At 34.3% G+C, this 27,543-nt stretch overlaps 2 protein-coding genes across 3 annotated transcripts; one reads left to right on the top strand and one right to left on the bottom strand.

The window, feature by feature from the left end:
* Positions 1–2: 2 nt before the first annotated feature.
* PNKP (Polynucleotide kinase 3'-phosphatase) lies at positions 3–27,543 on the bottom strand. 2 transcript variants are annotated; one of them, XM_075291349.1, is made up of 3 exons: positions 26,342–27,543; positions 17,547–17,778; positions 17,215–17,479 (listed from the first exon to the last, which is right to left on the bottom strand). In XM_075291349.1, exons 1-2 carry the CDS (start codon positions 27,468–27,470, stop codon positions 17,591–17,593), a joined length of 1,317 nt encoding a protein of 438 aa, XP_075147464.1. In that variant the 5' UTR covers positions 27,471–27,543; the 3' UTR covers positions 17,215–17,479; positions 17,547–17,590. The 2 variants fall into 2 exon arrangements, with proteins under 2 accessions (XP_075147463.1, XP_075147464.1); XM_075291348.1 differs by lacking the exons at positions 17,215–17,479; positions 17,547–17,778 and adding an exon at positions 3–468 and having other exon boundaries at positions 26,342–27,541.
* LOC142221602 (uncharacterized) lies at positions 970–4,483 on the top strand. The gene is made up of 2 exons (XM_075291350.1): positions 970–1,342; positions 2,787–4,483. Exon 2 carries the CDS (start codon positions 3,029–3,031, stop codon positions 4,424–4,426), a length of 1,398 nt encoding a protein of 465 aa, XP_075147465.1. The 5' UTR covers positions 970–1,342; positions 2,787–3,028; the 3' UTR covers positions 4,427–4,483.

Here is a 27,543-nt window from a genome sequence, read left to right as displayed (position 1 = left end):
AGTTTATAGTTTTTTTTTTTCATTTTTATTTTTCAACCAAATACAATCTATAGAGGCGATGTAAATCCTCAGATTCAAAATTTGGCTTTATGTTTACCTTCACGATTTCCTCGAATCCTTCCTGCATTTGCGGCTGAACATACTTCTTTTTCATCATGTTAAAAATCATTTCGTTGATTTTGGCATGATTTGTGTCAGTTAAATGACGATACGCTATATTATGCTTCACTTGAGGAAGGCCGACATTCATAATGAAACATCTGCATTGCACGTTTTGCCTTTTAGCAATTTCAATGAACTTCTTACGGTTATCTACGTCAACATTTGTGTTATCAATGGCACATGAGTTTCCCTCCTTTATAGCTCTTTCACACATTTTTAAACATGCCTGTATGCTACCGGCAGTGTCAGCGTTTGCTATAGTATAACCAAGTGGAACCAGGTATTTACTGCAAAAATGTGATTTACCTGAAAAAAATAAAGAAAAACAATCCATTAAAAAGGCATTATAAACAAATAAAAATAATAGGGATATATTTCGATATAAAATGATTGCATCCGATAATTGATAATGTTGGGCGATGTAACGAGAAATATAAGAGGAGCTAAAAACATATGGATTTTGAAATTGAAAAGCGAAATAAGGGTTGATTTTTTATTTATTGTCGTAGACATAGATTACCTGTTCATTTTCATTTTCAGATATTTTAACCCGTAAAGCTTGTATGCAGGTGAAAAGAATAAGATTTTATCAAAAAAAAAAACATATAAAATAATAAAATATATTGAAAAACGATTAAACATATAAAAGAAACGTAATTTTTTAATTGAAACAAAAATCAATCACAATAGTTGATTTTTGATTAGTTAATATTTTTACTGGATCAATTAATTTTTTAATTGACTTTGGTGATTGATACTATCACTTTTGTGATTGAAGACATTACAATTAAAAAATAATTGGTTATTGAAGACAAAAAATATTTGTGTGTGTAGTTAAACGATATATGTAGGAAACGATGTGACCTCTTTAAACATCCTTACTGTGAGTCTGTTTAATTCAGTTTACTTTAAATAATTTTTGTTCTCAAATCAAAGAGGATAGAAAATCCGACAACATGTCAGCCCGTGTTGTGTTATATCTCTTGCTTCCAGAGGAAACATACTAATTTATTATCAGCTATAGGGCTTTTTTGGAACATGGAAAAAACTGCACTTTATGCGCAACACATACATCATTGGACAACACTGCAAGCGTCATGTATTCTAAAAAGCATCCAGCAAATATATGTTATGATGCATATATGTTCTAAAAAATAAACAGTAAATGGCTGCAGAACGAGTAAGTATTACATTTGTCATTATTTAATTTTACTTTTTTAGGTTGGATATTGATACCTATCAGAGGACGGCTGCGATCTACCGCAACCGACCAGTGTATTTAGTAAACACCAATATTTGCAATCTTAATACACCAATTGGTAAAAAAAATTTCAACCACCAATATCCAATGCAACCGACGACTGTCGGTGTTTGTTAGTATGAGTGTTGGTCTCTCGAAAACACCGAAGTATGCAATCACACAAATTGGTTACCCATATCTTAGCAGTTTGGTATTCACCCTTAAGGTGGGTATTAAGTTCGAGTTTAGCCGCTAAAGGTGGGTATTAAGTTCGAGTTTAGCCCCTAAAATCCTCATTTTTTCACGATTACTTTTCTTTAGTAATCCATTTTAATGAATACAAACTTTGTGCAAATTTACTTTGGGATATTCCCCATCAAGTTATAATGAAATCTGCAACAAATATGTATAATTTTATGACTTTTTTACTGATTTAGTTTTCACTTTAGTGAAAATTAGCGGCTAAACTCGAACTTAATACTCACCTTAAAACGTCATTTTTTCACGATTACTTTTCTTTAATAATCCATTTTAAGGAATACAAACTTTGTGAAAATGTGCTTTGGGCTATCCCCCATCAAATTATAATGAAATCTGCAACAAATATGTATAATTTTATGTCTTTTTTACCGATTTAGTTTTCACTTTAAGGTGGGTATTAAGTTCGAGTTTAGGCGCTAAAATCGTCATTTTTTCACGATTACTTTTCTTTAATAATCCATTTTAAGGAATAAAAACTTTGTGCAAATTTGCTTTGGGATATTCCCCATCAAGTTATAATGAAATCTGCAACAAATATGTATAATTTTATGACTTTTATTACTGATTTAGTTTTCACTTTAGTGAAAATTAGCGGCTAAACTCGAACTTAATACTCACCTTCAGTGAAAAAATTACGATTTTAAGGTGGGTACTATGTTCGGGTTTCGAGTTGAAAATCACTTTATTTTCGCGATTACTTTTCCTGAAATAATCAAAATTATAAATTAAAACCAAAACATTCCTGTAAAGTCTTGCCGAAATCTAGGGGAACAAGAAACTGCGCATCAATTGAAGTAATTTATCTGCTTCATATTGAACTGTTTTAATAAAGTAACCGCGAAAATTTCAACTCGAAAAGAGAACATAGTACTTACCTTTAGCGGCTAAACTCGAACTTACTACTCACCTTTATTCCTGAAGTCGCCCTCGCTCTCGTCGTCGCTTTTTGTCGTCTCGTCATTCAATTGGTATTCCTGTGAAGTGGCGACGGCTGACGACGACGATTACTTTTTGTACCAATTACAATACTCGGTAATAAAAAGCCGGTATAACTAGAAAACAATCAGCTGATGTGCAAAAAATGAATTTTAATTTTTTCGGTTTAAAATATTTTTTTTTACAGTTGTTATTTACGACTACAAACGTCAACAACACACACCTCTCGCGCGAATTGAATCAATTAAAAAAAACATCTTTTTTTTTGTTGCTCTGTTCGCGATCCACCAAACAAAAGCAATTCGTTTAACACCAGTTACGGTACTGCTTCGGAAGCAAATTGTTATTTATCATCAATTAGCATACTCTGTGAAGGCTTGCAAGAAAAACAATATCTGAGACATACGTGCAAAAACTACCATTGCAGAAATGGGGGGTAACGACCCACCGGACCCCCGAAAAAAGGCTGTAAACTCAGAAAAACCTGTAAGCAAAAAATTTAAAAGTGGTGATAGCACAACTACAACCAGCATTAAAACAAACTGCTCAGACGCCAGTACCTCCTCGCCAAATCAAACAATTCATAACCACATCACCTATGATGAAAAACAAATCCTGTACCCTGATATCCATCCAGGCCCGTATTATGTTTTAATAAACACAGAAAATCAAGTCAGCACGAGAACTAAAAACTCGGAACTGCATCTTTTTGAAAAGCTAGAGAATTTAAAGATTCCAGGAAATTTTGAATCCAAAAACATAGGCTTCAACACTTTCAGACTGTCTTTCAACAATGCGAATGCGGCAAACGATCTTGTCCTAAACACAAAGCTGAATGATATTGGAATGAGAGCATACATTCCAGATAGATTCTTGCAAAAATACTACATAATAAAAAATGTTCCCATCAATTACTCAGGAGAAAGAATCATAAATGAAATCAATCTCAAAAATATTTTCACTGCTGTTTCTGTGTACAGATTCACCTATAAAAATGAGGAGACAATAAAAGTAGGGATTATCTATGATAGCCCCCTTACTGAATTTAACATGTTTTGTTCAAAAGCCAAAGTGGAATTATATGTACCGCCAACTCGCCTCTGTAAAAATTGTGGGAGGCTTGGACATATTGCTGTCAGATGCAAATCAAAGAAACGATGCTTATTTTGTGGTGCAGATATTATCTGTCCAAATGATTGCAAGGAACAAAAATGTTCAACTTGTTTGTCTTCTACAAAATGTCCAACTGTTTGCAAGGAGTCCAAGTGTATTCTATGCAATCGCACAGATCATAACGCAAATGATTCTCGAATTTGCGATAAATGGAAAACTGAAAAAACTATCAAAGCAATTATGGCCCTGTCAAATAAGTCAAAAAAAGAATGTTTACAAACTTACAAAAGAACCAATTATTATGAAATTCTCGATGAGGAGCAATTTCAAAACCAATTTCCATCTTTAAACAAAAAACAAAATCAACCAGCTAAAACAATGAATGAAGAAATCAATAGAAGAATAACAAAAATGAAATACAGCAAAGTTGTGAAGCTACCACCAAAAAGAGACCTACCAACGGCCAGCCCTCTGAGCGTAAATCCAACAAAACCTGCATTTCTGTACCCCAACTTTCGAACTACATCCGAGTTTGAAAAAATATTTTCATTCTTCGCCTCACAGATGTCGTCCATTCTCAATAACATTAATTGTCCGGAAGGATTAAAAATTTTAGAGCAGTTTCGTAAAGCAATGCAGTCAGTTCCAGAATCAGTGAATGAGAATTCCCAAAACAAAACTCATTCAAATCATGATAAACTTTCTTCAATATAATATTCAAAGCCTTAATAAAAACAAACAGTCACTTGATTTTTTTCTAAATAAACTCAACATAGATATTTGTTTCTTAAGCGAAATTTTTAATGTAGAAGATGGGAACTCCCGTTCAACTATATGCAATTATGACTTTATTGTTAAAAAAAGACACGACAATTACGGTGGAGTCGCTATAGTCTTCAAAAAATGTATAAAAATTAAAAAAATTCAATCTAAAACTGATCTCGACATTTTAATTTGTGAAACAACAAATATGCCACCAAACTTTGTTCTAGTCTCAGTGTATTTTCCGCACTCTGTAAAAACAAATTTACTAAAAATTGAATTGGAAAAATTGTTGTGCCTTTTGGAAGGAAAATTAAATGTTTTTATTTGTGGCGATTTTAATGCCCGGTCAAAATCGTTCGGCGACCACTGTGAGTCTGTGCGTGGTACAATGATCAGAAGTTTTTTTGACTCGTCTACTTTCCGCTGCCTAAATAATGGTAATATTACATTTAAAGGATCTTTTTCCGAAAACTGTCGTGGGTCAGTACTAGATCTCAGTTTTACAAATTCGAACTTAAGGTAAGTACTATGTTCGCTTTTCACGTTGAAATTTTCGTGGTTACTTTATTGAAACAGTTCAATATAAAGCAGACAAATTAACTCAATTGATGCGTAGTTTCTTGTTCCTCTAGATTTCGGCAAGACTTTACAGGAATAAGTTTGTTTTCATTTATAATTTTGGTTATTTAAGGAAAAGTAATCGAAAATAAAGTGGTTTTCAACTCGAAAACCGAACATAGTACCTACCCTTAAATACAAGTTGGAATGTAGTTAATAACAGCGTACGAAAACAAACAAAACAAAACGTTTCCAATTGTTTCGTTTCGTACAATCCACATGTCCAAAACGAAACGAAACGAAAACCTGATATAACGCCATTTGCCTTTCGTTTTGTATTGTTTTTGTTCGTGAGTGGAAACCAAACCTAAACTGAAAAGTACTGTGTTGCTTAGTAAAATGTAGGAAACAAAACGGTACACATTGAATGCAAACGTTTCGCAAACGTTTGCTCATTCATTAAGTCCTTATAAGAAGAAAAATCTTGAATGTTATTTTTATACCCTTCACCACTACTGTGGCATAGGGTATAATAAGTTTGTGCATTTGTATGTAACGCTTTAGTAACGATTGGTTTCAGAAAAGTCTGTATATGTAATTTTGTGTGCAAAGAACAGATCGCAATTTAAGTCCGATCGTTCTCAAATTTGGCACAGAATTTCACTTTGGCTCAAAACAATCGCTATGGATTTTGAAAAAAAAATTGTTTCAGATTATCAGCTAAATCGGTTCCGATTTAGATATAGCTCCCATATATGTTATATCTTTCGTCCGATTTACACTTATGTAGCCTCAAAAGCCAGAGTTTTGCCCTGATTTGCTTCAAATTTTGCACAAGGCGTACGGTTAATAGTTCCGATTTAGATATAGCTCTCGGGAGCCACCGTGGTGCAATGGTTAGCATGCCTGATACATCGGGCTGCCACATAACCTAACCTAACCTAACCTAGATATAGCTCCCATATATACCTTTCGCCCGATATGGACTTATATGGCCCAGAAGCCAAAGTTTTATTCTAATTTGCTTGAAATGTTGCACTAGGAATACAATTAGTAGTGTAGCCAAGTGTGGTAAATTTTACTTAAATCGATTCAGATTTAGATATAACTCCCATATATAGAATTCGATTTGGATTAATATGACCACAGAGGCAAAAGTTTTACTCCGATTTACGTGAAATTTTGCAGAAGGAGTAAAATTAACATTCTAACTACGCTTGTAAAATTCGGTTCAGATTTTGATATATCCCCCGAATATATCTTTCGTTCGATTTAGACTCATATACCCACAAAGACCAACGTTTTACCCCTATTTACTTGCAACTTTGTATAAGGAGTAAAATTAAGGATCTGGATATACATGCTTATTTTGGTTGAAATGGGTTTAGATTTTGATATAGCTCCCATATATCTTTCGCCCGATTTTTCAGATGTCAAATCTTCAAATCGGGCTTCATAGGGAGTATAATTAACATTGAAAACTTGTAAAAATTACTCAAATTTTCCTAGGTTAGGTACCGATAAATACCCTTTTGCGAAGTTGCATCAAAATTGGTTCAGATTTAAATATTTCTCATATATTTTAATAACATTGTGCTTCATCCCAGAGCATTAGTCAATTTGAATTTTAATTCTAGAGATTTTGTACAAAATGTTGGCTCCAAATCGATTAAGATGTAAATATTTGTATATGCGAATATAAACCGTCATGAAGTCCGTTTTTGTCATCGTTTCGCTCAACAAACGTTTGCAAACGTTTTATTGCCGTTTCGTTACGGAACGAAACAACATAACAACACAAATCCGAAGAGCATTAAAGCAATCGTTTCGTCTCTTATGCTTTTGAAATGTTTGTTGTTTTGTTTGTGACTACGTACAAAACGATTGACGAAAATTGAAAAGTTTGTGACTTTAAATGATACGTACCTCAATCGTTTCGTTTGTTTTCGTACACTGGTTAATAACACAATCGGCGGCAGTCACCATTACCCGATCCACATCAAAGTAAATGGTACCACAAAAATAAAACAAAGCTTTCTTGCAAAAAATAAACTCTTAAAAAATATAAATAATCTTCAATTAAACTCAAATATGTGTGATATCAAAAGTGCCTTTAATAATGAACTAAAATCAGCAAGATACAAATTAACTCCGGGTAGAATCCCAAAAAGATGGTGGAACGAACAAACAGAAAAGTTTTTTCGTCATAAAGTAGTTGCACAAAGAAAATTTGATCGTGATAAAAACAATATTAACGCTATGCTTCTTCGTGATGCAATCGAAAATTTCCAAAAATCAGTCAAATTAGCCAAAAAAACCAACTTTGTTAAACAAATTGACAAACTAAACACTAATCCAAACGCAAAATCACTTTTCCGTTTTGTCCGTGGATGTAAAAACTCTCTAAACTCCACCTTCGCTTCAAAATGGTGTTCAGATAACAACAAAAACTACTTGAATCGCCTCAAACAGCAAATTCCGAATAATACGCTGCAAATTCAGCCAGCGAACTTCTCAAATTCGTCTGCTTCTTTCACCTTGGAGGAGCTTCTGCACATTTTAAAAGGTAAGAAAACCCCCCTCGGCTGCAGGTGTAGATGGAATCACATACGAGATGCTTCACAACTTATCAATGAAATCCAAAACAATATTTTTGGAAGCCATCAACAATGAGTGGGCTACATGCCATATTTCTGAGGACTGGCGTAATATCAAAATAATCCCTATTCCAAAACGGGGTAAAGATCTTGAAGACTACAAGAATTTCAGACCAATAGCCCTTATCTCTGTGCTTTTAAAAATAATAAACCTTATGATCAAGGAAAGGCTACAAACTTTCCTGGATGTCAACAACATACTACCTCCAAGGAGTTTTGCTTACAGGAAGAACATGTCATCAGCTATATGCATCAATGACTTGTTAAACACGATCTCCTTGTATAAAGCAAAAGGTGAGAAATGTATTCTGATATATTTAGATATCAGTCGTGCATATGAATGTGTAAACATCACAATAGTTCACAACATTCTTGTTAATCTAAATTGTCCCAAACAAATCTCAACATGGATAATAAATTTTCTCTGCAAACGAACACTAATTATGGGAAATGAAAGTGTCGAAATCCTAAATGGAATTCCACAAGGTAGCTGCCTTAGTCCCACACTCTTCAATCTATATACTTTGGCTCTTCACGGCTTCGCAGATGACAAAACACATATTTTCCAATTTGCTGATGATTTTATCATATTATGTCATGACAAAGATTTCGACACTGCCACAAAATTACTGCAGATCAAAATTATCCAATTTGCCTCAATGCTCAATACTCTAAACCTCAAAATAGAGAAAAGACTGGCGTAATGTACGTTGCAAAAGGGCCCACTAAAATTCCCTTATTATCTTTAAACGGAACGCTAATAAAACCCGTAAACTGTATTAAATTTCTTGGCAGAAGCGTTAAAAACAGTCTCTCCATAAAAGATCACTATGATGATGTAATCTCCTCATGTCAATGTTCCTTAAATGCTGTAAAAATGCTCACATGCTTGAAATCTGGCTTTCATCCGTCTACGGCAATTAATATCGCAAAATCTGTGATATTCTCAAAAATAGAATACTCGATCTCATCTATAGCTCATATGCCTTCACATCAAATCCAGAGAATCACCAGCTTTCAGTATCAAATTCTAAGAAGAACTCTGGGTCTAACTAGTGACACACCAATTCATGTCGTCTATGTCTTAGCCGGTGTACTACCACCCGCACAGAGGGCACAACTGTTGGCTGCGAAAGAATTAATTAGCCTCAAAACTCACAACCGTAAAATGTATCACAACATTTCTGAGTCTGCCACGAGCAAAACAAGCCTAGGGATGGTCTACCTCAAATTCAGACATATTTTTGACAATTTGGTTATAAATGACTTAGGGTCTGCCTCACCTAAGTTGGAAATCAACATTTAACCTATTTCAAGGGGACAAACACAGCATAAACAGTTTTTGTTTTAAATCTGTTTTTTACAAAAAGTATGTGAGCCACAATCCGAAGGATACTCCATTTGGGCCACAGATGCTTCAATCCAAGAAGAAACTACTGGCTGTGCTGTCTGCAACATTTCATCTAATCACAATTTTCTCTTCACCATTAGGGACAAGGTTTCATCCCTTACTGGTGAACTACATGCAATTGATAAGGCGATAGATTTGATAATTGAAGATGGTATCAGCAAGGCGGCAATTTTCTCAGACAGCAAAAATGCATGTCTACTACTCATTGCTAACTCTGCCAACAACTACATGGTCAACAATATTCAACGCAAAATAAACAACTCAAAATATATTGATCATATGGACACCCTCTCACATTGGGATAGAGCCCAATGAACGTGCAGATCTCTTCGCAAAACATGCTGCTCGAGTTGGTTGTGAAATACACTCGTCCTTCTCTATAAGAGATGCTCAGCAACGTATCCAAAGTGAATTATGGAAGGAATGGTGCGAAGACTACAAAATAAAATCTACTACCAAAGGCAAATATTTCACAAAGTCCTTCCCCGAACCTCCAAAAAGTCAGTGGTACAAGGGCAGCCGCCTCAACCCATGTGATATAAAGATAATAAATCGACTCTTAGTAGGCCACACTTATTGCAAAAACTTCTTTTTTAAAATGCGGTTATCAGATTCCAACATTTGCACTACTTGCAATAAAATAGAAGACGAACACCATCTAATTTTTGATTGCAGGCTCCATACTGAACTTCGTGAAAACTACGAGTGTTTTAGGAAATACACAAATCTCACAAACCTGCTGCAGAATTTCAACAATATCGACATCACGGATCTACTCTCCTTCATAAAAGGATCAAATCTAAACATTTAAGTTTTAGAATAGAAATTTCTAAACTCTTATATAGAACAAATTTTTGATCTTGTTATTGAATAACTGGTCCTGGTATATGAGACTCTTACGTTTCATCCAACCCACTCTGACGTGAAAATAAAATTCAAAAAAAAAAAAATATTTTTAAAACCATATCGTAAACACACCATATCGTAACCTCAAACATCAGCGTGTGCATGCTGTTTACAAATTTACTAAAATTACTTTTTTCATAAATCGAAGCAACTATCCAAAATCGTCGTCTTTTAATAAACAACAAACTGCTATTTCTAACATTTTTCGTTCAGCGTCAAAAAAAAAAAAAAACATAAATCAACGAAAGGAATTTTTTTTTGTATTCCTGTGTGTTGATGTCAATATGGGATCATGGTGGGAAATGAAGACCCACCCCCAATCAAAATATTAGAAAAAATGATTAAATGGACGGGAAACCAGTGCTGAAAAAGTTCAAAAGTTTAATTTCAAACAATGAAAATCCTGGCATTTTCGCAGACCAGCAAAAAGCAGGAACATTCAAAGTCACTGCGGTTGAATACAACTACAACATTTACGGAAATAATGAAATACTGTATCCGGATGATCATTCTGCGCCTTACTATGTATCAGTTGTGTCGGAAAACCAAATCAGCACTAGATCCAGAAATTGCAAATGCAACTTTTTGAAAAATTAGAAAGAATTAATATTGCGGCAAATTACATATGTAAAAATATTGGTTTAAACACGTTTAGACTCACCTTCAATAGCTGCGATGAAGCAAATCAATTTGCTAATAACACGAAATTGCAAACGATTGGATTGAAAGCCTTCATTCCAGATCGATATGTACAACAATTCATATTATTAAAAATGTACTTGTTGCGTATAGGGGTCAAAAAATTGCTTATGAGATAAAGAAACAAAATGATCTCTCAATAGTCTCTGTCTTTCGCTTTACATACAAAGATGAAAGAGGTGTTTCAAGTCCATCAGGGATTATAAAAGTTGGTCTGGTACATAACAATATTATAAAAGAAATAAAAATGTTCTGCATGCTGGCTCATGTTGAACTATATATACCTCCTCTACGCCTTTGCAGAAACTGCGGTAGATTAGGACACATGGCCAATCGCTGCCGCTCCAAAAAAAGATGCCTGCTATGTGGGGCAAATATCTCTTGCCCAACAAACTGCAAGGAAGTCAGATGTGAGGAATGTCTATCAACCTCAAAATGTTTAACTCAATGTGAATCTCCAAAATGCATCCTTTGTAATGAAAAAGACCACACTGCGCTGGAAGCAAAAAAGTGTAAAAAATGGGCGGATGAGCACACTATAAAAGAAATCATGACATTATCAAACAAATCAAGAAAAGAGTGTATGCAATACAATAATACAAATACCACAATACAAATTACTATGAGATCCTCGGGGAAAATCAATATCAGGTACAATTCCCGCCATTAAACAAAATGCCATCTTCTAAATCAACAACAACATCTGAGGAAATAAACAAAAGAATCACAAAAACTAAATACAATAAAGCTGTAAAATTCCCTCCAAAGAGAAATCTTCCTACTGCCAGTTCAATAGCAATAAATCCTACAAAACCAGCCTACGAATATTCAAAATATATCCCGGTATCGGTATTTGAGAAAAATTTTAGCCTTTTTGCAATGCAAATGTCATCAATCTTAAAGTCTCTAAATAGCTCTGAAGGTTTGAACGTTCTTGACAACTTTCAAAAATTTTTCTGTGCGCCAAATACATACAATCAAAGCAAATTAACTTCTAGAACCTCACATGAACATACTGCAACATAACATACAAAGCTTAAACAAAAATAAAGACTTTCTTGATTTTTTCCTAAACAAGTTAAACATTCATATTTGTGTGCTAAGTGAAATCTTTAACTACGAAGACAGTGAAAATAGTTCTGGTCTATCAGGTTACAAAATCATAACAAAAAAAAAAAAAACGCAAAGATAACTATGGTGGAGTTGCCAAACCTATAATTAAATCTGATGGCACAAAAATGTTTTTACTATGAATGAATTTAATGACGTCTTAAAAGAAAAAACTTCACAATCAGCTGCAGGTTTAGACGGAATAACTTATGAAATGGTTAAAAATCTGTCGGAAAATGGAAAACATAAACTACTAAATGCACTAAACAATAAGTGGAGGATATGTGAGATAAATGATGAATGGCGCAAAATAAAGATTGTTCCAATCCCCACAAAAGGTAAGGATTTGGAAAACTTTCTCAATTTCAGGCCTATAGCTCTTATTTCGGTCCTTTTGAAACTACTAAACCTTATGGTTAAAAAGCGCCTGATGGACTTCATCGCAGAAAACAATGTTCTACCAAAACGATCATATGCGTATAGGAAACACAGATCAGCTTCCATGTGCGTTAATGATATTCTCAATACCATAACCACTTATAAGGAAAAAGACGAGAAAGTTATTATAATCACTATGGATGTATCAAGTGCGTGATGTTGAAACTCTGCGAAATATTTTAATCAGCATGAAAATACCCAACCAACAAATTCTTTGGATAAATGAATTTCTGAGGAAACGTTTTCTTGTCATGGGAAATGACCAAGTCGAAATTCTAAATGGCATACCTCAGAGTAAAAAAACTCACATCTTCCAATTTGCGGATGATTTTATCATCGTTGCTCATGATACCAACTTTGACGAGGCTGTCAAAAATCTACAAAAAAAACCCTTCTATTTGCCTCAATAGTAAATGAACTAAGCCTTAAGATAAATCTGGAAAAAGTCAGCGGCAATGTATGTTGCCAAGGATGCAAGAAAAGTACCTCTGATTTCTATAAGCGGAAATCTAATAAAACCAGTTTCATCGATAACCTTCTTGGGAAGAAAAATAAAAAACAACAAAATATACTACTTTCCAAAATCAGATTCTCAAGAGGAATCTCGGATTAACAAAAGCTACTTGATCTCAAAACTTTATGTGATTAGGACCCCTTCACATGTGGGTATACCCCCAAATGAGCCGGCAGATTACTTTGCAAAACATGCTGCAATCGCAGGATGTACTATAAAGTCGGACTACTCAGTCAAAGATGCAGATAACCTCATCAAAAACATGCTTTGGACGGAATGGGCCAACTTTTACAAGGAAAAAAATGCTCAAAACTATACTTACTTTAGTCAATTCTATCCTGAACTTCCGAAACGGCAATGGTTCAAAGACTCATCTTATACATCTGAAAGTATCAAAATAATAAATAGACTACATGTGGGCAGCACCTACTCAAAACCTTTTTTCCACATAATGCGAATCGCCACTTCTAACCAATGTGACATCTGCGAAGTGGAAGAAAATGCACAGCACATTATCTTTACATGTAGAAAAATGGAAAATGAAAGAAAGAACTTCAAATTTTTTAGCAAATATTCAAATTTACCTGATCTCCTAAAGGCACGAAACCCCCTCGATTTGAAGGATCTAGTTCTCTTCATCCAGAAATATAATTTAGAAATTGTATTGTATTGTATTGTATTACTTTATTTGAGACTTTATCGACATCTGAAGTGCTTATAATGAAACATATGACTAGAAATAATGTGCTTAGAACTATAACGGTTTTGTTCTAATATACGCTCTTAGAATATGCTACGTGCAAGAGGTAAAAGTGAGAGGTACAGTGTACCATGACAGTCTTATTAAGTTTCAATGCTTGCTCTAGGCATTAAACTATGGCAGACAGAGTTTATCTGTCAATGGGGATAAAAACTAAATAACACTTAAAACTAAAACGACATGATGCTTTTGATAGATAAGCATCTTAACAAAACAGAACTTTAAAATGTATATATAGAATATGTAAGAAATAACGGGGTGTACAATAGTACGGCAAATATAAATATATTTTATATAATATATGTATATATATGTAAATCAATGTGAGAGTTAACATGTATGGGTTGCTAACTGCTAATATGTATGAAATTAAAGGAAAGTTACTATGTGACAACATAGAACTAAGTGAGTCATATAAAAGAAAAACTTGATAGTATCACAGCCGATGGTGTTTATCCTCTGTGTGAGCCAGGGGTAGATTTGACGAAAAATTACGGGGTCGTGTATGGCTGGTGGAGGTCCAGGTTCTGATTTACTATCCCTACGGGGATAGGAAAGAGGGATTAGACCAGTTGGAAGATTTTTCAGTCCTGTAAATATCAGTCATCGCAGGATTTTCGTGGTTTTCTAGTCGCTCGATAAATTTCCTTTGTAATGAAAGAGCATAATTGAGTATAGGTACTATTTTAGAGTTTCGGTAGAGATAAGTATTCGAGTAACGTTTCGTCGGTATTTTATAATTCTTTCCTATGCATTTCCGGATAATGTTTCTTTCAAATATCTCCAATTCCATGGCAATGGATGGTGAAATTGAAAACCAGATTGGAAATGCATACAGAAGAGCAGGTCTTATAGCCACTTTGTAATGAGTAGTTTGGTTTCTTGAGGAAGAAAGCGGTTGATTAGGTGTGAAATGACCCACAGATTTTCTTAGCCTTTATCAACATTTCTCTGGCATGGCCGTTGAATTTGAGCAGATTGTCAACACCTAGGTATTTCAACGTTGACTTGAAGGAGATCTCCGTGCCTCCAAGGTATAGGCAAAGATTTTTACTTTGTGGAACTACATTTCTATGACATTTGCCTGAAGCATTCCTGATACAAATTGCCTCTGATTTTGCTGGATTTATCTTGATGCCCCATTTCCTATAGTACTCAGCAATAATACTAAGATGATCTGCTGCCGCCTCTAACGCTAATTTAGAAATCTGATAATTTTGTGCCCTAGACTCATGGTTGCAAAAATGACAAAATAAACTGTAATAGAAAACAGCAAATCAGCCCTGGTATATGAGTATTACATATTCAACCACCTGACGCGGACAAAATAAAAAAAAATATATATATATATTTTTATTTCCGACGCACTTCTATGTCGAAAAATCAAGAAAAATATTTAATTTGACGTAGGAAAAAATGTGGATATATATTCAAGGACAGTAAAAGCTTCCAAAACTATTAAAGGGCTGTTTTCTTTTTGCACTGGATACAACATTTGTATGGGCTATCCAGAACATCGTTGCACTGGTGTTCTATCCAGAACATCTCACCAGTGCAAGTCGCGCCGATCTTGCCAGATTGTGTTTTGATAAAGTGACGCTTCATCGATTCACAATAGCACTTTATTGTGACTAATTTATCGAAAAACATGTAATTCAAAGTGGTATAGTGTCATAAATAATCGCAGCAGTAAGTTTTTTACTAATTGGAGCATTTCATACATTAAAAAAGCAAGATTTCTTTTCTGTGATTATTTTTAAACAGCTGATGACAGTGTTGCAGTGGAGATTTCCTGGATAAACGAGTACTCTGTTTTCTTTTAGTCCTTCACGGCTTAAGGTGAGTATTAAGTTCGAGTTTAGCCGCTAAAATCGCTAAAGTGAAAACTAAATCAGTAAGAAAAATGCATGAAATTATACATATTTGTTGTAAATTTTATTATAACTTGATGGGGAAAAGTTTTACGAAGTTTGTATTCCTTAAAATGGATTATTAAAGAAAAGTACTCGTGAAAAAATGACGTTTTTAGCGGCTAAAGGTGGGTATTAAGTTCGAGCTTAAGGTGGGTATTAAGTTCGAGTTTTTTCACTGAAGTGAAAACTAAAACAGTAAAAAAAGGTATAAAATTATACATATTTGTTGCAGATTTTATAATAACTGGATAGGGAATAGCCCAAAGCAAGTTTTCACAAAGCTTGTATTCCTTAAAAAGTATTATTAAAGAAAAGTAATCGTGAAAAAATGGCGATTTTAGCGGCTAAACTCGAACTTAATACTCACCTTTAGCCGCTAAAATCGTCGTTTTTCACGATTACTTTCCTTTAATAATCCATTTTAAGGAATACAAACTTTGTGAAAATTTGCTTTGGGATATTCCCCATCAAGTTATAATGAAATCTGCAACAAATATGTATAATTTTATGACTTTTTTTCTGATTTAGTTTTCACTTTAGTGAAAATTAGCGGCTAAACTCGAACTTAATACTCACCTTTAACTAAAAGAAAACAGGCCTAAAAATGGAGACGACGCTGAGATCAATGGCACAAGGATCATCATGAAAGAAAACAATCAGCTGATATACAAAACTTAATTTTAATTATTTGCGTTTAAAATGCTATTTGTTTGTAATCCAATTTTGACTTGGAAAATCAAAATAAATGATAAATTTGACTCGGGAAATGATTTAGATATCCACGTTAGGACAATAACAACATCCGGCATATACAGTTGGAACGACGTTGACATTATGTGCCCAAGAATCATTCAAAGTTCGTGAAGGACACATTTGTTATCTAAGTTTGGTGCTCAATAAAGGGTTGAAGGGTTTCTATTAAAAATAAATGGAATTGAAAATCAAAACTTTTACTTTAATTGTACAGTGTTCTTTTCTATGATGTGAAGGTGATGACCATAACTACTATATATACTTATTTTTTCCCTTTTTTTGTAATTGTTGAAGATTAGTCACTTTACTTCTTACCAATTTCTATTTTTTAAATTTATTTTTCAATTGTTCGATTAATAAAGTCTAAAAAACTTCTTCAAAAATTAAACACTAAACTCGTCGCTGGTAAATTTAAAGACGACAAAAAGCGACGATACTGGCGACACAAGGAATACCGATTTTCTTCGATAGCAGAATATATCGACGAACGGAATACCAATTAGTGGCGACAGACGAAAAGCGACGGTGAGGGCGACTTCAGGAATAAGGGTGATTCTCTTATTTGGTACTCTCTTAATTCTCTTGAGCTAATGCCAACTGCTGGTAATTGTTGTTGTTGAGTGTGATTGCACTTACACAAAAAAAAAATATTTCAATCACGAAAATCGCGGATTCAATCATTTTTTAATTGAAATGTCTTCAATCACGAAGATGATAGTATCAATCACCCATTTTGATTGAAAACCAACACGATTTTCAATTAAAAATTTAATTGATTTTTTTCACGGAATCAATTAATTGTGTGATTGAATCAATTAAAAACGTGATTGATTTTTAACATAAAATTCAATCACAGTTTTAATTGAATCAATTAAAATTTTAATTAATTTCGCGACAAAAATCAATCAACTATTTGATTCATTCAATTAAATAATTAATTGAAATTGGCTATAAATTTCGATAAAAAAAATTATATATTGCGAATGGTATTTAGTTTTATTTGAAACAAAAGAAAATATGTGTTTCTTATAAAACATATTTATATTTTATTATTTTTTAAATTATGCAATAGACAAATAAATTTGGTTCTTGTCATTTGTGTTTTGTTCTAACATGACTTACAAATACAATTACTATCAATAACAACTATAGGGTGAAAAAATAAATTATATAAATCATTATCTTCCTTATAATAATAACCATGTTAGCATGTTCCTTCTTATATGTAGATGCGCCTAGATTTCCAATAAATCAGCAGCCTGTAAGCTAAATTAGTTTTTTTTCTGAAAGTAAACAGAATAATTCGAATTTAATTTTGTTCAATTAAAAGTTAATTTTGCTAAACATTACCTGCATAGAATATCAAGTTCAATTCTTAGTTCCAGGTTGCAGATTTATAATCTTCTTTTGCAGTTGTAGTCTTTTAGCATAAAAAGGTGTATTAAGGAGCTCGGTAATTTAATTTTAGTACAATTCCTTTCCAAAATTTCCACACATTGAAATCGTCTATTAAAACTCAAAGACAAAAATAATGGCAAAACAATGTAACATTTGGTATTATGTTGATGATACTTTGCAAATTCTGGAAATAGAAAAAAATATAAATGGAAAATACATATTTTTATTATTTTCGGATATTTTTCATATTTTTAAATCCTAAAGAAAGAACTTTTTTACCATTACATAATTCAGCTCATTAGTTTATATATCAGATATACTGCTCTCTAATTGGGTTCAAACTGAAAAAGGCAGGTAAAAGAAAAATGCAATTTAATGCCAACGCCACTTCGCAACTTCAAGGTGAATCTTCCAACAAACCCATACCGCTCTTGGTTTTAAGAAAACTAGGAGTGAAAAAAATTTATAATTTTAAAAGATCAATACCCACTTTTTTATTGCAAACATATTCTTATATATTTGATGGGATTGATTGGTCAATTTCACGAAATAAAATTGGCCACTAAAAGAAATGAATACAAAATATATTATTTTAGTCCGTTTAATGTAAAAAGGCTTCAATGGAAAACGGTATTCACATTTCACAATTTCTTACCTTCAATAAACGTATATTGTTTTCCATTTTTACAATACCACAAAACACAAACACAGGCAATTTCAAATGCGTTCTCTCATATATTTTTTCAAACCTTTACCACGTGGCCATTTGTTGTTGCACACTTTATTTATTTTAACCCTTTGCTATGATTTGTTGTTGCGTTCAAAATATTTATGCACACATTTTGAATGCAGCACGTTTGTAATTGAAAATTATTTCCGAATTGATTGATTGAATCAATTAATATTTTAATTGGAAGCGTAGCAAATATCAATCATTTCTTTAATTGGTTTTATTCGGATTTCCGAATTGATTCATTGAATCAATTAATATTTTAATTGGAAGCGTAGCAAATATCAATCATTTTTTTAATTGGTTTTTATTCGGATTTGATTGAATAATTAATTGAATCAATTAACACATTAATTGAATCCGTTTCCAAATTCAATTAAGTGTTTAATTGATAAAATTTTGGTGATAATTTTTTGTGTGTACATAAGTGCCAGACTCGTGTTTTGTTTACCGTGCGTTGTTACGATCAAAGATTATAGAAGAGGAAGATTGGCTACTGAGCACATCAAACCATTTACCACATTAGTTTAATACTCGAACCAAACGCGTATACGACAAGTATTGACATAGCATTAAAATGCAAATAAAAAGAAATTAAGAGCACGAAATAAATTTCCATAAAGGGGAAATTGTAATTTTTTTGTTGTGCCTAAAATTTGACATTGTTTCGTTAAGAAAATTACATTTTTCATTTAAAAAATAAAAACTAAAAACAACTAAAAGATTACAAAGATGTATTAAACTTATCTGGTAAATGCAACATTTGATATGACATCTTCCTCAAATCTATAATCTTTGGTTAAGATGTCGATTGGTTTAAGATTGCAAGACACTGCATACGAACATTGTTATATACTAGTGGTATTTTTATTCTCGCATTTGTATGAATGTAAAAGATCGCATGGTAATTGGTGTCTTACACACTGCCACCGACATTTTGTGGGTAAGATTGCAATACGAAAAAAGCCACCAGTTGCAGTTCTCTGATACCTATGCACTTAACTAATATTAGAGCAAACATTTGTCACGAACAGTCCTAATAATATTCTCTGTATTTTCTTTTTTTCCTCTTTTTCTTATTTTTTTTTGTGTTACATTCGCATGATCGCATTGAATTGTAATAGATCAGAATATTTTTAGTTTTGTGAGTTTGGCTTTAACTTTCAATCGGTTCGGACGATCTCAGATTCTTAATAAATTGAATTTAATATTACATTATACTTTGTTGGAATTCTTATTGGAAAGGCATCCATGACATTATCAGAAGTGGGATAAACCATTTCTAGACTGAAAATACGTGTCGCCTATTTTTTTTTTTTTTAATTCGAAAAGAAAATATAAAACACCGTCGATATTTTATGCTAGTGGTGTACGTGATAAAATACGGTTAACGGTAAAACAAACAGAGACAATGGAGTCTTTACAGAAATTGAAAGTGGAACAACTGAAGAAGAGATGCAAGGATTTGGGTTTACAAACGAGTGGAAAAAAGGCAGTTTTAATCGAAAGATTGTACACACACGTGATTGCGGAGAAGGAACGGGTAATTCGTGAAATGTCTGCGAATATTACGAACGATAATTCATATCGAAGCTTCAACGCAAATGCAACACATACACCTTTAAGTGCATCTTCTCCTGAGTTTTTGGGCTTCGATAACAGTACAAAGGGTCCATCTGTCCAGACGTCAACACGCAATAGTAATGTGGAAGCGATGACTATTACGGAGTATAGTACTGCACATAATGCGACGAATAATGTTCCAGGGCAGAGTGCTGATGGATTTCATGTACCAATTACTGTTGGACGAAATATTTGCTGGGCAGATGAGGGAATGCCTTCGAGTATACAACAAGAAACTAGGGGAAATACAATTTCGTTTATACTACGACTAATCCGATTTCTTCAACGATTCCAAGAAGTAATTTCAGAGGAGATATTCCTCCATTCTCTGTTTATTCGCAACAACAATATGGCGGCGAAAATGCAAGATGTGCACGACAACCATCTACAACAAATTCATATAACCCATCAGTTTTGAGAAATTCAACGCTATTGCAACAACCAACACCACAAGGATTGCTTTATGTACCAACGACGCAAAATGATCAGATGTGTGTGCAACAAAGTTTTATAACGAACAATATAAGGGACATAATATCGATTTTGCCATCGTTTGACCCTGCAGAAAAATCGATATCTTCAGATAAATTTATTAATCGAATAGAACAACTTCGCAGGGCATATAACTGGGACGATAAGATTCTATTGTTTGCAGTGCAAGCCAAACTACAGGGAGTTGCCAAATTATGGGTTGATTCGGGAGACATTTTCACTAATTGGCAAGAATTTGTGAACGAGTTTTTGAAGGAATTTCCATCAATAATAAATATCGCGGAGATTCACATGCAATTAATGAACATGAAACGATCTTTTAACGAACCACCGGAAACATTTTATTACAAAATTTTATCGATTGCGCGAAATGGTAACTTAGATGACCAATCTATAATAAAATATTTCATAAGTGGAGTTAACGATAAGGACTTGAGGCGTATATTGTCGGTCATGAATTTTCCTACATGTAACGAACTTTTGAAAACCATCTTGAGTTATTGCAGTTATAATAGCGCGTACCACCCTAAGACGACGACGAATAATAGTGACATTGAAAGACCCCGGGAGAAATTATCAATACGTCCACCGTCGGATATTGTTTGTTATAACTGTAGAAAACCCGGTCATATTTCACGTGAGTGTGCGGAGCCTCAACGACGATCGCGTTGTGAGATCTGTTCTAGAACGGGCCATATTTCAGCTGAATGTAAAAATAATGTGCCAACGGAATCGTCGTGTAACCAAATCATTGATAATTCATATTCGTTGACTTACAAAACAATTTATATCGGGAATTTGTCTGTGAAGGCTTTAATCGACAGTGGCAGTGCCAGAAGTTTATTGAGAAAATCTATATCTGTTGGACTTGGCAATACGGAAAAGTGTTATATATTATTAACCGGTTTTGGTGGCGGACAATATGAGTGTCGTGAGAAAAAGAAATTAATTATGAAAATAGATGGACTTGTATTTGAGCAATATGTGTTAGTTATACCGGATGATAAACTTCCATGCGACATGCTACTCTGAAGAGACATTTTATGCAACGGAAACACACGATTGATCTTGGAAGGAAACGAATGCTTTATCAAACCTAAAGAAGTGCTTAATATTATGCCAATGCTATCGGCGGAAGAAGAAGCGAAATTGAATAACATCATGGAAAAGTTTAAAGGTCGCTTTGCAAATGGGCCTAAGGATATCGGCAGATGTAACGTTTTGAAAATGAGCATAAAGCTTTCGTCACAAGAGCCGATAAGTATGAAACCATATAGATTACCATTTGCTCGGAGGTCGATCGTGCGCGATATTATTACCGAGATGCTGGCTGCCGAAATCATTAGACCATCAACTTCCCCATTCGCATCGCCCATAGTCCTAAATGAAAAGAAAAATGGTGAGTACCGTATGTGTATTGATTATAGGCGATTGAATCAAATTACTATTCGACGACCGTTTCCAATGCCTGTAATCGAAGAAATCTTGGCCCAACTTTCTGGCAATAAATACTTTACGGTGTTGGACATGAAAATGGGGTACTATCAGATTGAGATGGAGGAAGAATCAAAACATATGACGGCATTTGTTACAACCGACGGTCACTATGAATTTAATCGTATGCCTTTTGGGCTGGTAAACGCCCCGTCCGTTTTCCAGGAGGTTATGAACAAAGTTGTTATAGAATGTCGACCAGATTTAATTATCGCTTATTTGGATGATGTCATAATCCCCAGTATGACGGTGGACGATGGTTTACGTGTTCTGAATAAAATTTTGGGAATATTGGAGCAATTCGGCTTAACACTTCGATACGATAAATGTAAATTCTTGGTTGGCAGTATTGATTTCCTAGGACATCGTATCGATGATCGCGGTGTGGCACCAGGCAAAGCGAAACTATTAGCGATCGAGAAATATAAGACACCGGCTAATGTTACCGAAGTGCGGCGGTTTATGGGACTATGTGGATTTTTCCGGAAGTTTGTGCAGGATTTCCAAATCATTGCGAAACCTCTTACGCAGCTTATGACAAAGGCGGCTGCTAACAATTTCATTTGGGGTATTGAGCAAGAGAATGCTTTTGAGTTGCTGAAGAAGAAGTTGTGTGAGGAACCTGTGTTAGCATTATATGATTTCAGCGCATGTCATGAAGTTCACACTGACGCTAGTAGTGTTGGTCTGGCCGGAATGCTCCTCCAATCAACCGACGATGGACGCTCATGGAGGGTGGTTAGTTACTTCAGTCGAGTATGCAATCAAAGTGAGTCCTTACGAGTGAGTAGCTACGAGTTGGAAGTGTTAGCCGTAGTTGAATCACTCGCAAGATTCCGTGTTTATCTGCTTGGAAAGAAGTTCAAAATTATCAATGACTGCTCCGCTATATCTACAATCAAGACCAAAACGCAAATTATTCCCCGCATCGCTAGGTGGTGGATGAGTATTATGGAGTATGATTTTGAGTGTTGCCATAGGTCTGGGAGCCGGATGTCGCATATTGATGCTATTAGTAGAGCCCCATTAAATGAGTCCGTAATGCAAATTTCAATAGATACTGAGGACTGGTTGTTGACAATGCAATTACAAGACCAGCCGCTATTGGAAATTATCAGAGTCCTTAGGGGTTTCACGAAATCCGAAGAGGAATCGCAAATCAGAAATGATTACAAGCTCCAGGAACAGCGGTTGTATCGTAAATTGGGTGACAAGTTATTGTTTGTAGTACCAAAGGCTGCGAGGTGGCGCATTGTAAAATATTACCATGATGACATGGGCCATTTTGGTCTCGAGAAGACTATACAGCGGTTAACGGAACATTTCTGGTTCCCCCGTATCCGAAAGTATGCGAAGGAATACATTTCGGCTTGTGTGGAATGCTGTTACAACAAGGGGAATACTGGGAAGCCTGAAGGGGAGATGTATGTTAGTGAGGCCACGCCAATACCGTTTCAAACATTACATGTGGACCATTTGGGGCCATTCATCCTTAGCAAAAAGGGTTTCGTTTACATACTTGCTATAAGTGACGCATTTACAAAATTTATCATCGTGAAACCTGTAAGAAATACCTCAACAGGAGCGGTGTTGCAAGTACTTCTCGACGTCTTCAGTTATTTTGGTCTTCCTGAGCGCATTATTTCGGATCGTGGAACCGCATTCACATCGAATCAGTTCGAGAATTTTTGCAGTGAATATGACATTTACCACATCAAGACAGCCGTAAGGACACCGAGAGCCAACGGCCAGGTTGAGCGAGCAAACAACATAATTTTGAATTACTTGCGGACATCGGTCAGTGATGCCAGAGACTGGGATTCGTATCTCCATCGTGTCCAATGGAGTGTGAATTCTCACATAAACAAAAGCACAGGTTTTAGCCCGCATGAGCTCATATTTAATTTCAAGTTAAGGGATATAACAAGGAATCGATTCTTGGCTGCAATTATCGAAACAGACGTTGATGTGCCAGTTGAAGCAAATCAGGAGGAGGCCCTCGAAACCCTACAGAAATGTCGACAAAAGTGGAAAGAGCGCTTTGATAAGAAGTACGATAGGGCCCCACAGTACAATGTAGACGACTTAGTCGTCATTCAAAGCGAACTACCGCCAATTGGAGAATCCAGAAAATTGGAACCGCGCTTTAAGGGGCCCTATATTGTTGCGAAAGTCTTAGGCAGAGACAGATATCTATTGCAAGACATCAAGGGGATGCAGAGGAATCAGAAACCATTCAGTTCAATATACACTGCAGAGAAAATGAAGAGATGGTGTGCACCACCCCCTGATTACGATTGTGACGATGATGACATCGAGGCGATGTCAAGTCAGAAATGGCCGAGCTGTCACGAACAGTCCTAATAATATTCTCTGTATTTTCTTTTTTCCTCTTTTTCTTATTTTCTTTTTTGTGTTACATTCGCATGGTCGCATTGAATTGTAATAGATCAGAATATTTTTAGTTTTGTGAGTTTGGCTTTAACTTTCAATCGGTTCGGACGATCTCAGATTCTTAATAAATTGAATTTAATATTACATTATACTTTGTTGGAATTCTTATTGGAAAGGCATCCATGACACATTTAATAAAAAATAAAATATTGTTTGGGAAAAAATTTTGTTCCAAATTTTAATCAAAATGAGATTTTTTTAATTAGAATAATTAACTTTTAATATACAGTATGCGACAAAACATATGCACTGTATTACACTTTATATTATATAATTAGCTAACTCATTTTCCTGAGTTCTTATAATATAGTAACTAATTTAAAGTAGGGTTAGGTTAGGTGGCAGCCCGATGTATCAGACTCACTTAGACTATTCAGTCCATTGTGATACCAAAGTGGTAGCGAAAAGAGAACATTAAAACTACCCGTCTGTTGAAATAATTACACAGTTCCTTTTATCGGCACTGTAAACATTATAATGAATTTAGCAACGTATTTGATTTATCTGATCCGATACATACTGTTTTGCTACACGTCGCCCAGCATTGAACACCACTTTAAGCTTTGCCACGAAACTTCGTTATAATTCTGCCTTTTTTTCCTCGTACCTTGGAAAAATTGGCTGTCTCGGGAATTGTTTCAGTTCACTTCTCTCCTGCTCTGAACGTATCACTGTTCCTGTTAACCTATATTTTAACTCTAACGTAACTATATAAACGTATTGTATTCATGAATTTACCTTCGAACTGGCTTACCATAGCAAAATTCGGGAAACATGGATATATTTTAGAAATCAGGTTATGAAGTCAGCCTATAAGCTCCTATAAGTATTTTGAAAAATACTTCCAAAAATATTGTTTTTGACAATGTTCTTATTTTCCAAACAATATCTACATATTATTTTCCAAAATACATGCAAAAAAACATTTTTTAACAGAATTGTAGGTCACATATTAAAATGTTTTAAGTATATTTAGGTGAATTGACTCTTTGACTACCAATGTCCACCTAGGAGGACATCTTGCTACATCCATGTTTACATAATTGTACTTCCAAAATTTGTTGTTTTGAAATTTTAGTGAAAAGGTTAAACTTGCCGAGCCCCTCAATATGCCTTTTTATGCTAAAAGAATGGCAAAAGATTATAACTCTGCAACCTGGAACTAAGAATTGATATTCTTTGCAGGTAAAAAATTAACCTTTAATTGAAAAAAAATAAGTTATAATTATTCAGTTTACTTTCAGAGAAACTTATTTAGCTTACAGACTGGAGATTTATTGGAAGTCTAGGCGCATCTACATATTAGAAAATATTGTATATTTTCTATAAGAAACGCATTTTTTCTTTTATTTCAAACAAAATTAATTAAAATTTTGGGTGCGCAATTTATTAATTTTTTGATTGAAATTTATTGGCAATATCAATTAATTATTTAACTGAATCAATCAAATCATTAAAATTTTAATTGTTTCAATTGAAACATTGGTTGAATTTTATGTCAAAAACCAATCATTTTTTAAATTGATTCCGTGACAAAAGTCAATTACATTTTTAATTGATTATTGGTTTTCAATCAAAATGGGTGATTGATACTATCATTTTCGTGATTGAATACATTTCAATTAAAAAAAAAACGATTGATTCCGCGAATTTCGTAATTGACATCAAAAACAATTTATTTGTCTGTAGTGATGGAGATTTGATGAGAAATTAGTTATTGACTATAAAACAAACTCTGAAATTACCAAGAGTGAACTATAAAAATACAAGAAATTAGAACGATATATCAAGTAAAAGAAAATGTATTAATAATGTGACAAGGACGGGAAGGAATCCTCGAGGATTAATCATAGATGATAAATGCATATTGCTATAAACCTACAAATTTCAATGTTGGTTCTAATAATACCCTTTGTAAACCAACATTTACGTTTATATAAGTGCTGTGACTCACCAGATCCCGGCAAACCAACCATAACAATAATTTCAATTTTGTCATGGGGTATCTTAGTTTTTGCTGGTTCCAAGAGAGGCTGATCTCCTAGATCTACAGTAGGATCGAAATCGGGGCGTATCCATTCCTCTTTTTTAACATTTAGGAAATGCTCTTCAGGTGTATAGAATGTTATTCCAATGTTTTTGGCAAACAAGCGATCAGCTAGCGAATGATCTTTTCGACGCTTTGCTTTGCCTTTACCGACTTCGGGCCGGCCAGCAGCATCACCTACGAAAAAACTTTTATCTTTGTTTATGGTAACGCTGTTATTCTCAGTTTTCTGCAAGTGTTCCCACATTCCTGGAAGGGGCTTTCGATAATACCCATCTGTTATGGCAATAAAAGCTTGTACTGGTACTTGTAGTTTTGCAATGATTTGCATCACTTTTTGTTTAAATTCATTCAAGTCTGTTTTACCCTTCGCAATGCCTCCTTGATTTGTAAAGAAGCATATTTTGAAGCCATCTTCAAATAGGGATTTAAGTTTTTTTGGAACCTCTGGGTAATTAAGCATCCAATCATCACAAGTTTTTGGGAAAACATTTCCCGATTTAGTTCTTATTATTGTACCGTCCACATCATAACATGCAATTTTTGGCGATGATCGTACGCCCTTACTAGTAAAAACAAGCATTTTACCATTTTCAACTTCACTCCAAACATCGTCATATTTTTCGTAACATTGATCAATCTCCGATTTACGAATTTGCTCGGGAAGAGGTTTAAATTGTACTTCAAATGGATGCCTTCCAAAAACAATTTCTATAACATCACCGTGACGTAATTCACACTCGCTATGTTGCAATGCCATTAGACCATTTACACCGCTGGGATTAATGCCTAAAATCTTAAGTTTAATAAGAGCTTTATCCATGTCAACATTTAATTCCATTTGTTTCCTTGAGCATTTCTCGTCTCTTATGCCGGTTTCTCTCTGTCGACCAATCACGTTCAAACCACCTTGGAGATGTATTATTTGATGCTCGGGTAACATTGGTTTAAGAATGCATATACGTTTTAACTGACTATTTAAAGATACATATTTTGGCCCAAACATTTCTCTCTTGCTTAATTTCAGAATTAACATTAGAATGATCTTTGGAAAACGAAAAAAAACATCACACCAGGGTTGATAAAGTTGACACTTTTGTGCTTTTGAA

This window comes from Haematobia irritans, chromosome 1 (genome assembly GCF_050003625.1).
Source record: "Haematobia irritans isolate KBUSLIRL chromosome 1, ASM5000362v1, whole genome shotgun sequence".
Taxonomy (NCBI): Eukaryota; Metazoa; Arthropoda; class Insecta; order Diptera; family Muscidae; genus Haematobia; species Haematobia irritans.
This window is presented reverse-complemented; position numbering and strand designations above follow the sequence as displayed.

Bases quoted from the DNA above. Each gene is read 5' to 3' on its own strand.
- LOC142221602 (XM_075291350.1), top strand. From the start codon at position 3,029: ATGGGGGGTAACGACCCACCGGACCCCCGAAAAAAGGCTGTAAACTCA.
- PNKP (XM_075291348.1), bottom strand. From the start codon at position 27,470: ATGTTAATTCTGAAATTAAGCAAGAGAGAAATGTTTGGGCCAAAATAT. The intron at 469-26,341 runs GTGAGTCACAGC...TATTTTTTTCAG, and splicing joins GGTTGGTTTGCCGGGATCTG to GTAAATCACATTTTTGCAGT.